The 12,485-nt window shown below is 38.8% G+C and overlaps 1 protein-coding gene across 1 annotated transcript; it reads right to left on the bottom strand.

Annotated features, from left to right (window-relative positions):
* Positions 1-8,967: 8,967 nt before the first annotated feature.
* LOC126597528 (beta-amyrin 28-monooxygenase-like) lies at positions 8,968-11,659 on the bottom strand. The gene is made up of 4 exons (XM_050264324.1): positions 11,059-11,659; positions 10,555-10,973; positions 9,797-9,984; positions 8,968-9,522 (listed from the first exon to the last, which is right to left on the bottom strand). The coding sequence occupies exons 1-4, from the start codon at positions 11,592-11,594 to the stop codon at positions 9,211-9,213; spliced, it is 1,455 nt and encodes a 484-aa protein (XP_050120281.1). The 5' UTR covers positions 11,595-11,659; the 3' UTR covers positions 8,968-9,210.
* Positions 11,660-12,485: the final 826 nt, after the last annotated feature.

Consider the following 12,485-nt stretch of genomic DNA (forward strand, 5'->3'; position numbering starts at 1 on the left):
AAACTTTATGTAATTGCATAAAAGACCCAAAAGTACCCCACTTGCAAGGGTGGCCGGTTTTGGAAGAGGATAGAGTGATGTGTGTGTTGATTTGTGAGTTTTAGACATAAAGCAACAAGTGGTGCAAGTGGTGTGTGTGAAAGGAAATTAATCCTTACACACCCATCACCATTTCCATCACCCTTCAAATAAATATCTTATGCATTAAAACATTTGAAAAACATAAAACATAAACTTTATGTAATAAATCAAAACTTTGAATCAAAACACAAACCTTTTTGTTCTTGGCAAAAATGTCAAGAACAATGAAGAACATTCATGAAAAACCCAAAATTTTTCATGAACTTTTTCCACCCAAAAACATTCCAAAACCATTCAAACTTTAGGGAAATAACATCTAACCAAACTAGGGTACATAAGGGTTCCAAAAGTCACTTGAAAACACTTTTAACAAGTCAAACAAGAACCCAAAAATCCACCCTTTGTATTTGGCCGAAAATCCCCAAAGTCATGGCACCAAATTTTAGCTCCAATATTCATGCTCATATGAACTACATCTACAACATTTGAGATGGCAAATTTTCTAACAAAATTTACATTCAAAGAAACAAGAATAAAGCTTGTAACAATTACAACTTTTAAATCACAAACTATGAACCACAAAACCCAAAAGGATTCACCAACTACTAGACCTAGGCTCTGATACCACTTGAAGGAAAATTTTTGTGAAAACATGTTCTTTTAAGCAACATCAATAAGCATGCAATTAAAAATTAAAGGCGGAATCATGCTAGCATGCACTTAAAAACAAAACATTAACCAAGAAATTCAAAGCCTAGTAGATTGGTGAACCATTAATCAACTCAAAACAAAGTGAGTTGAAATATATACCTTTGTAGATTCCTCTTTGTATTTAAACAAAGGCTAATCACCCAAGAGATAGGGCCTTCATTCCTTGCATCTTAGATCCATGGAAATGGATGGATCTACACCAAGGAGAGCATGGATGATAAATGAGTGACCATGGAAGAATAGATAGCTAGCTACAACTTCCATGGTGGCCGGCTTTTCTAGAGAGAAATGGAGAGACAATTCTCACCAATTTTCCCCAAAACAAAACCCCTATGAATAAAAGGCTATAAAGTCATATTTATACCTTTATTCATTTGAGTGGCAAACTTGTAATTAAAGCAAGTTCACTACCCTTTCTCTATATGGCCGGCCATGGGGGGTTGTTTGGGCTTTTGGGTCTTAGTGAATCATTATTCATTAAGTTGTCATACAACTTAAGTCAATGGGCTTGACGTTCGAAGCCCATTGGGCCTTAAGGTCCAAAACCTATCCCGAGGTCTTTAACGAACTTATTCGTTTGATTAATTAACATATTAATTAATCCTTGCCATAAATAATTAAACTATTCAATTGTTCTTACTCATTTAGTTTGTTTCATCCATCTCCACCTTATACGGTGTACGATCCATTAGGTTCCTTTTAGCGAGGCAGTGGGCGATCAAAACTCTTTCAAATCGATTATGAATTGAAACTTACTTTCAATTCTCCCTTTAGTGATAATACACTTTTAGGGCTTCCACAAACCATGAGTGACACCTAGCCGTATGTCATGGTTACCCAAGCTAATCAGAAGAGGTTAAGAACCTATTCAGTTTAGGATTACAAATGCAATACGGTCTTTCTCTAATCTAATACTCCTGACCACATTGTTTGGTTTGATAGTTTATTTATTCATGTCTACTATCCAATGTGATTCGTGTTCTTATATGATTTCCTTGAATGTGATTTAGAACGACTTTTCTAAATCTCATTCATACTCTGGCCAGAGATTCTAAATCATATCATAGAGTATTCTCCCTCAAACGGTTTGAAGGTTAGAGATCCCTTGTTGCGCATTCACTTGCCTCCATGACTAAGTGGCTTAACCCCAACGATGCCGTGGACACCCCGATGGGGTGACATTGACATAATCAAAGATCAAGGACTTAACCACAAGACAACTGTGATGCCTCAGGTCAAAGGACTAATTTGCATTATCCCAAACATGAGTTCTCATGTGACATGAGTATGAGAACTCTTCGTTGATCGTGTTCAGTGAACTCATTCTCTACTGAGCACCTACGTACTTGTCTTGATGTCACACACACCAATGACTCGAGACTAGTCACTCTCCCTGAGAGAAGACATAGCACGTACCGATCTTGACGGACTGTCAATGCCCAATTGGCAATCCTATGATCAGGAACATTTAGGATGTGTCTACGAAAGAATGGTCTCATGAATCTAACTTCATTAGATTACATTCTTCCAATCACATATTCCTTGGACTTTATCATTTAAGCATATAACATTTATATGAGACGGCTCAAACAATAATCTTTGCCCTTTATATTAAACTAGATTAGTTTAACATGTGAAATGTCCGTAAAGTATCATCACATGATTGGTTTTAGGGCACATTTCCAACAGAGCATCGTTTCACTTTGAACACCGCCTCATACCAAGTACCAGTTCAAGACGACATCTAGTTACGTCGGCCCACACATGGACTGAATTTCAAGTCTCCAGCCAAAAGACTCTCTTGACTGAAGACTTGGGGGACTATTGTCTATACCATATTTAGGGCCTCGTATTTAGATCTCGTACAAATACTCGAGGGACTTAAATGTAATTATGTGATAAAGGAAGGGGCAAATATGTAATAAATAAGGAGTCCTTATTCTATAAAAGGATCCCTCACCCTCACAATTAGGAGAGGCTCATTCTCACCCTTAAAGGCCAATTCCTAGGCCCTCTCACCCCCTCTCAACGCTCTCGCTCTCAGAGCTTTCACTTCTCAGATAAATACATAATCAGTGTGGACGTAGCCCAAACCTTGAGGTGACCACGATACATCTTGTGTTATTTACATTTCATGCAGATTCACGGTCGGATTTACGTTGTTCCAAGACCATCTGGTTTTGTGCATCAACATTACCTATAAGCTTGAAATCCCCAAAAACACAAGATTTTACGATTGCATGAATAGTATCTAAATCAGAGTTCAAGAGAAACTAGGGTTTTCAAAGGAATTCTTACCTAAAAATGGTACCATTCAACTCATACGAACCTCAGGAACACGTTGTTGTCCTTTAAACCCTCGATCTGCAACTTTCCACTAGTGTTGTTGTTGATCTGTACGTGAGGGAACGAGAGAGAGTGAGTCCGAGGGAGAGAGAGCACGAGAGAGAATAGAGAGGAAAAGTTTGTGTGTGTGTGAGTGGTCCACGTGGGTCACCAACCAAAACCACAAAGACTAAGTCTTGATTTGGTCCAAAAATTAAGGAAAATGTAAGTTTGGACCACCACTATTACACACCACCACACTCACGTCTAAGGGTAAAATGGTCAACTCACATCATCGATAATTTATTTCGGGACGGGCTATGACAGGCTGGCCCTGGCCCTGGGCAGGAGCCCTAACATCGGGGTGTAGTAATGATGAGCTAACTATATGAATATATGTATGCCATACAATTCAATCAATATACTAAACTCACCTGCGCATCCTGTAGAATCATTTTAGTATTCTACCACAGTACTATATTTATAAGAAGGTAAATATGTGTATGAACATTCCATAGCCATTTTATAATTGCAAACACAAGGCAATATTTACCAAACTAAATTAAAATTGTGGCATAATAGGCGTAAATCCATTTAAATGCATTTGTGGAAACTATAAGCCATATATATATATATATATTTATATATAAACTGCCCACTCACAGTTACTTGTGATGCCACATTCATTCGAGCTAGAAAGCTGGAGTCTCCAATAATAATTGCACCTAAGCACATAAAAGGGGTACAATTAATAAAACTCTATCCAAACGATTGAATTTGAGAAAACGGACGTCGAAAACAGGTCCAGGACATCGAAATTAGCCTAGAAGGGGTTCTGGATGAAACTTGAAAAGTCAACAGTCAACGTTGACTTATCAAAGTCAATAGTCAACGGTCAGACCGAGTCGGGTCAGTCAAAGTCTAGGGTTGGACTGGTTTAGGGTTTTAGGTTTGGATCTAAACCGGGTTAGGCTTAGGGTTTTAGGTGAGTTGGATTTAGAAGGTTTAGTGTTAACGAGCTTGAAGCCTGAGTTTCACACGGCCCAAGGGCCTAGTTTAATAGGCCAAAGGCCTTCAGCCCGAAGGCTTGGTCGCTAAAGGGTTTTGGTTTCACACAGGCTTGGGCTTAACAACCCGACCCAAGAGTTTTTGGGTTGGTTTTAAGAAAAATAAATGGGTTTCGGGTTTGGGTCAACTGACCTGTTTATTGCCGGGAATGAAAGCCAGAGCTCAGGGAGCTCCAATCGATGTCGATGACTAACCCTAGGGCTCGATCTCACTACCAAAACAAAGGTAAGGACGAGAAGAGAAGATTTACACCTTTTCCACGTTGTAGGGTGGCCGGAGTCGGCTTAAATCTAGGCTTGAAGCCTTGGCTCACACGGAGGCTTTTCCTGGGTTTTCTAAGCTCTGTTAAGCTCCATAGAGATGAAAGAGGAGGAAGGGAGGCCCTCATGGGTCGTGGTGGTGCATCACCGTTGGTCAGGGTATCCCTTGGGTGTGCATGGTATATGGATGCGAATGGGAAAATGGGGAAAGTCTGAGAGAGAGAAAAAGAGAAAGAGAGAAAGAGAGAAGGTGAGTTTAGGAAGAGGAAGACGAAAGAGAGAGAGGAGATGAGATCCAGAGTGAGGAAAGAAATGGAGAGGGGCACGTGGCGTGCAATGGATGGTGAGTTGGTATGGGTGTGGGTCCCACGGACCAGATAACCACACAACATTTAAAATATCCCTCAAATTTCGTAACTCTGTAAAATCTCCATCATAGCTCCAAATTCGATTCCGCTTGTGCCTACACGTCCGCACCGTCGAGTACTTTGAGAATACGGTAAAAGAATATTTCATACATCTCCCAAAACACGAGTCAACAAAAGTCAAAGTCATTGCCTTAAGGGCATTTTTGTCAAATTAGGGACAAGTTGTCACATGCAATGTCTTTTTTCATGACCTTTACGCGACAACTTGTGTGGAATGAAATATTCGCCACTTAAACCTCTACGTGACACAATTTGTCTTTGCACAACGAAATGTCCTTCGTCAGGAAAACTGTTAAATGTAGTAGTGCCACTTTCTTATATATATATATATATATATATATATATATATATATATATATATATATATGTAGTGTACCAATTTTGTTATATAAATGTACCAATTTTTTTAATGTAACCCATATTAAAAATAAAAATAAAAATCTGATCAGACTTCAAACAATTTAAACTTGAGGAAAAAATTAAAAATTCCTCTTTGTATGATTTTAGGGAGAAATTATTAATTTTCATTATGTAAATTCTTAATTAAAACTGAAATTCAATATTTTCCCGTTAAATCAAATAATTCAGGTTAATAAAGTTTTAGTATGAAATTTTGATCAACTAAGGACCGGAACTAAAGTTTCCCATAAATTTATGTAATTAGCAAGAAAAATAATTTATTTTTAGGATAATGTCAGGGAGATCAAAAATTTTAACCACATTTAGAAAACAAATGATGTGTCACAAATAAGAACGAAGCACTTTAATTGAAACTTATTAATAATCCAATTATCAATAACCACATCACTTGATTTACAAAATTTAGTTTAAAAATTTGGTCATCCTAGCATTCCCCTTTAAATAAGCACAATTTAGTAGTCAAGCTAGTTTTAATTCCGAATAAAGTAAGCTAGTAAACAAATTATATGGAACCAACATCATTCATGCTTTGATTCTAGATAGGAAGTTGCGTCTAGGGATGGGCAACGGTTATGGCGGGCTGGTAACCGCGGTTATTTATCTATAACCATTTATTCTCATACTTGCATAACCGTTTACCTGTTGAGTAATTGTCTAAACAGTTATACCCATATCCATAACCGTTTATAAATGGTTAACCATACCCATAACCGTGTACCCATTTAACCGTAACCGTTTAGTACCCGTTTACCCATTTATCATTTTTAAACCTGTTTATCCTTTTTTTTTTACCATTTACTCATTTTTCACCTGTCTACGTGTTTTTTTAACAACTTGAAAATTAAAAAAAGAAAAATTTGTCATAATTTTATTTTTCTAACAATTAAACACTGTTATAGGTACATTCATCATACATTTCCGTGACACACCCCAACCCAGAGGATCAAGGCGTGCTGGCCGTCACGTGAGCGTGACGTAACCAAAAGTACGACACGGAAGCAAGATATAACAGAATATGAAGGAATTCAAACCAATCTCTAGTAGAACCACCTACTAGAATAAAAGGATGAGTTATAAGGTAAACACAAAAATTCAGAGCATAGGTTTAAGTGCAGTCAAGTAGGACCAAAATAAAATACATCACCCGCAGGTGAGTCCTACATGCAGAACGTCTGTCAGAATGCCGAAAAAGACCCCGAGAGCCACCAACCGCTAACTAGAACCTGGAGGGGCGCAAAACAAAGATGAGTGGGTCAGTAAAATCAAAGATTTTCCAAAACATTTCATTTAAAACATTTCTAACCCCTCACCGTAAAACCTGTATACTTTCCCAGAAAAATAGTATATAAACATATATATACACATATCATCAAAACTCAGCTCATATCCATCAACATAACATCTCAGAAATAATATGCCACGCCATGCCAAATATAATCAGAAATGCATCAATATCAATCAGGTGAAATAATAAATCAACCGGAGACCCTACAATGGTCCTGTACGGCTGATTCTAAAGCTCAACATCCCACTCAGCCGGAGTCACCACAGTGACCTATACGGCCCTGCCGAAGTCACCACTGTGACCTGTACGGCACTACACTGCACATCACTCGGAACTACGTATAGTAGTCTGTACGATGAAAGGTGTATAAATACGCTCTAGTGCTTCTCTCATCAATCATCAGCGCGCATAACTAAGGTCACCCACCAGTCGGAATCACATCTAGTGATCTATACGACTAGCATGTCGGAACCCTCACATGGTCTGTACGACATCCACCTACTTGGATCCAAGGCGAGCGTGCGGTGTGGTAAATAATAATATAAGCACTAACACCTAGGGTGCAGGTTATGAGCTTTCAATGCAATTCTCATAAAATAACTCATCTGAATAATATAAAAACTCACATGTGCGTCCACTGCGTCAATTAACATATATATGCATCAATTATCAAACTAAATATCTCAACATTTGCATGCATGGCAATTTAAATCATAATTTTCATATAAACGCATTTTCTGGGAAAAACAGTTGTATATAGGTATTACGAAAACAAACTGCCCACTCACTGATAAGTCGATGGGTCGTAACCCCTGTGACGTCCCTGAATGCGCTCGTCCTCGGGATAAGTGTCACCTATATGCGAAACAACTATAAAAACGTTAATTTAAACACATAACCAACAATTCGAAATAACTTCTCATACGATGCTCAATTTGGGTATATGAATATACCACATCGACCTACTCGACGTCATGGACGTCGAGAAATTTTTAAATAAATTTTTGGAGGCCGCACGCGCCCCCACGCGCTAGGACAGGCATGGGGACACGCGCCCCCACGCGCATCATCCCCAACCTTGGTTCGACGGACTGGTTTTTCCGGCGGCCGGTTTCCGGCCAAACTTTAAACGCCTTGTTCTCCTTCGTTTCTCAACCATTTTCTTCGTATTTTATACCAAAATGAAGCCCCAAACATGCAGAATCACAATACACTATTTTTAAGCTCCAAAAAAAAACTAAATCTCATCGGAAAAATCCAAGCAAAACCGGCCAAACTCAACCCTCGTGATCCCGACGTCCAAATCCTTCAAACGAAGCACTCCGAGCTTCCTTGGGACCTCACTAAGCTCACTATAAGCTTAGAATTCCCTGAAACACAACATTTCACGTGTGCATGAACAGTGACCAAAAATGGGGGGTTTGGGTTCACGTGAAATCGAAGGTTCCACGCCCTAAAACTAGCACCAATCAACTCAAAACATCACGAGGATGAAGATTCTTACCTTGCTTACTTCGATCCACTGAGTTTTGGGGGGTTTTGGGTGTGGCCGTACAATATGGGTGTGAGAGAGAGAGTGTCGAGATGGAGGAGAGAGAGAGAGCTACGGGATAGAGAGAGGGTAAGGGTTTAGATGGCCCCTTTCAATCCACACCATCCATCATCTAAATCCCTAACCAAAATTAACAAAAAACCAAATTTAATAATCCAACTCATCTTATTTATTTTCTTCCAAAACTTATCTAAGGTTAAACCAAATAATGTCACACACATACCTTAATACCCGCTAAGGGTAAATCCGTCATTTCACGTCCTTAATAAGAAAATCCCGGGACGGGCTGTGACATCCGCGTTTTAATTTTTTAAGTCTGTATATCATTCCAATAATTGAAATAATAGTTTATAGACGATATTTTTAATTGTTAGCAATGAAGGTAATATAAAATTTGCTAAGTATTCTTGGGTTACGAAAACTGTTAAAAGATAGTATTCTTGGGTTATTTGACTCAGAATGTAAAATATTAACACAATATATATAATGAACCATGAAATTTAAAGTGGTTAAGGAAAACTATATTATATTAGCTATAGAAATCATGCACTATAGTCAATAGCATTGATCTAAGTTTTGTCTGATAGGGAACATGGTTTGTGTTAATTTTACATATATAAAATAAATGGGTAAATGATTACCCGTTTATAACCGAGGTTAATACCCATAACCGGCAATTTAAATTTCATGGGTAAACGGTTATACCCATAACCGTTTATTTATCTAAACGGTTATCTATAATTGTAACCGTAAAATTTAAATGGGCGGGTAACCGCGGTTACCCATAACCGATGGGTATTTACCCATCCCTAGTTGCGTCCCCTTAACATAGTGAACTAGTAAACAATATACTATGTTTATTCTTAATTTCTCAATTATACAATTTTCATGTCTTGAAACATGAACATCAAGTGGCCAGGTACAAGTCTAGATTTTGATACAGTAGAAGTGATTGCATTTAAAAAAACTATGGGCGTACAGAGATCAAATACGAAGAACGAATACAATAACCAAGAAATAAAGCCTTGTTTGATGGTTTTTTTTTTTTTTATAGTTTTAAGTATAAGCTTAGCTAGATAATTAAGTTGTGGCTGTCTTAGGGTGAGGGAAAAGGCGGACGGGGAGTCCCTTGGCGGGCATGGGCAGTGGGTCAACTACGATCTGCTCGTCGGGAAGAACTTTTTCCCATTTGAACCTCTTCACCAAGTTGTGCATGAACACTAGGATTTCCAATCGGGCGTACTCTTTGCCGGGGCACATCCTAGGACCTCCTCCAAAGGGCACAAACGTGTATGGTGCTGGACCATTTCCTTCGAATCTTGTAGGGTCGAATTTGAATGGTTCCGGGAAGTAAGCTGCGTTCTTGTGTGTTGAATTTGCACTCCAATACAACTACAATACACAGTTATTGAATTAAAAAAAAAAAAAAAAGGTTATATGTTGTAAATGTAGGAAAAGGAAGGATCCTTTTCTTAGGGATCTCATGATCTTATCTGTTCATCGTATATCGTACGGTCAGTTTTCTGTACTATTCATATTTAATTTTAAATTTTAAATTTTAAAATAATTTCTGACCGCACGATATATAATGAACGGGTAAAATCACTGAATCCCTAGGATTCATAGGAAAATGATCCGGCGAGGATCCTTTTCCGTAAATGTATACCTTCCAGCCTTTTGGAATGGTGAAACCATTGAAGACAAAGTCAGATAAGGCTTCCCTGAAAGCTCCTTGAAGAGGTGGAGCCAATCTGAGAACTTCCTGAGCTACGTTCCATGAGTATTTCATCTTCTGTAGGTCATCCCAGTTCAACAAGTCCCCTGGTGCTTTTGCGCTTAGGACCTCCATTTGCTCTGTTCATTATATTAGTTAATTGATATTATCATCGTCAGTAATCCGCTCCAGATAAAATCGAACAAATATACTATTATTATTAATTATCGAAACCAACGAGGGTAAATAGGTAATTTCAGGATGGGAACCAGCCAGGCCAACCTTATTTGACTAATCAGGTCTATTAAAATTTTCACATTTTAATAAATAAATTAATTGACGAATGGTCATACATGTCTGAAAGAGACCTACATAAACATTTTTTATATGTGGTAATGGGTTGGGCGTTGTCCAAGATTCCAAGGCGGCCAAAGAGATAGATTAATTATTATTCCAAAAAAAAAAAAAGATATAGATTAATTAAGTATTTTTAGTCAACTATACATCCCTATGTGCTAACAACAAAATAATGCATCAGAAAATACAACACAAAGGTTGGTGTAGGGTTGATCTGCTAGATCTCAATTTTAACCGGCAGGCCTTAATAATTATTAATTTATTAGATAAAAATGTCTATATCATTAATTTTACCATAGACAGAAAGGGAAAAAAAAAAATTAGATAGGGTTAGGGGGTTAATTTATAATTACCCTTGTAGACTTCGTCATAAATGTGAGGAAGCTCGGCAAGATACTTAACAATAAAAGTGCAGGTAGCGCTAGCAGTGTCATGGCCACCGATCAGCAGCCCCAAAATCTTATCCGCGATATCGTGTTCCTTCATGTGACTTCCGTGCTCGTCGCACAACAACAACATGTGAGACAATATATCTTGCGTTGGCGACGCTTTGCCCTCCGCCAAGTCTATCTTCCTCTGCTTGATGATCTTCGTCAGCTCCTCCCTGATGAAGTTGGACGCCTTGATCGCTTTGTAAAACGGAGTCCCCGGGAAATCCAGAGGCATCGATATGATTCCCGAGGCCAAAACTGCGAACGGGTCGCCTAACTTGGCGATCTCAACCGAGTCCTCCAGGCTCACAAACAACCGTGCAGCAAGCCAAAAGGTATAGCTGTTTGTTCAAACATATATATATAAGATATCCATATATGATCAGAATCAATTTTCTAATAATAAAATAGTAGACGGGGACTTACTTCTTGGCGAGGGGAAAGACTTCAACTTCCTTCTTGTTTTCCCAGCCCTCAGCGAAGTGGCGTCGGGCGACGGTGTCCATGATGCCGATGTATCGCTGGAGAGCCTCGGGCTTCATGAAGTTGGGAAGCATCTTTCTCATCTTCTTGGCCTCCTCCTTGGCAGAAGTCTCCAAAGAAGAAGGGAAGACCTTGTTGACTGAGCTGGGCCACCATGCAGTGACGAGCTTGTTCTCGTTGGAGAACAAGAACTTGTTGCAGGCTGCACCGCAGAAGATGGCGGCCTTCTCGCCCATGAGTGAGGTCTTGAACACTTCGGAGGAGTACTTGGTCATGCGGTCGAAGATGAATTTCTCCGGGTGACCTTTCCATCCTGTGGCTAGGAACTGGTAGGTCTCGCCGATCACTGGGTAACCAACTTTGCCAGGCGGCAGGTTGGTGCCGACGAACTGCGCTCTGTGCCGGTAAAAGAGCACGGAGAGAGAAAGAGTGATGAAGGAGACAAACCCTAAGAGGAGGGTCAGATAGAAGTGCTCCATTTTGTTGTTGTTTAAGAAGCGAGGAACGTGCCTTGAGTTTGTTTGTTTGATGGAAGTGAATGTGTTGTGAGCCGTTTATATAGGCAGATTTTGTGTAATGTGCGGATAGGGTGGATAGAGAGAGAGAGAGAGAGAGAGAGAGAGAGAGAGAGAGAGAGAGAGAGCGCGTGTGTCTATATCAAAGTCAAATTAAGCTGGCTCGCTCTTGTTGAATTATATGTTTTGGTGAGCTAGCTAAAAGGCATTGGGGCATGATGATGAATGTGATGTCACACTACCGATTATTATTATTTTATTTTGTTGTGCCAAAAGGTACAAGAACAAGTCCACTCTCAATTGCACACCTATATGCGTGTGTACATAGTTCCTAATTTAATATGTCAACATGTTTTATCCGTTTTTCTATCATTTTTCTTTTATACACCAAACAAGCAAGAGAATAAATATAAGTATATATATATATATGCTAGGGTTTGTTGTTTCATGTATGTTTTGGAGCTTTTAGAGTATAACTGTACCAACTAGGCCGGGCAAACGGGTCGTATATGTCGTGTTCGCATCGTTTTCGTGTAACATATGTTATCTTAACGGGTCCTTAACAGGTCGGGTCATTTTACCCAACTGGTAAAGTGACCCGACCCGTTATGACCCATTATGACCAGTTAAGAAAAATATTTTTTTTCTTCTTAAATTTGCACATACCACATATTGCCACATAAATATTACTTCAAAACATTAAAACACATTTGTCGTTTAAGTATTACATTTACACTAAAAAATAAGAGCCTAATAAACAAACATTCATACACTACTAGTCTATTACAAAATATTAAATGTGCAAGGATATGCAAAATAAAAGAGTTTTTGTTTTCAAGGTTGTGAAGCCTTTCT

The sequence above is a fragment of the Malus sylvestris genome, chromosome 13 (assembly GCF_916048215.2).
Source record: "Malus sylvestris chromosome 13, drMalSylv7.2, whole genome shotgun sequence".
NCBI classification, from domain to species: domain Eukaryota; kingdom Viridiplantae; phylum Streptophyta; class Magnoliopsida; order Rosales; family Rosaceae; genus Malus; species Malus sylvestris.

Coding starts and splice junctions, on each gene's coding strand:
- LOC126597528 (XM_050264324.1), bottom strand. CDS start 11,594: ATGGAGCACTTCTATCTGACCCTCCTCTTAGGGTTTGTCTCCTTCATC. Junction 10,974..11,058: donor GTCTTTCCCCTCGCCAAGAA/GTAAGTCCCCGT, acceptor TTGAACAAACAG/CTATACCTTTTGGCTTGCTG. Junction 9,523..9,796: donor CCATTCCAAAAGGCTGGAAG/GTATACATTTAC, acceptor TGTGTATTGTAG/TTGTATTGGAGTGCAAATTC.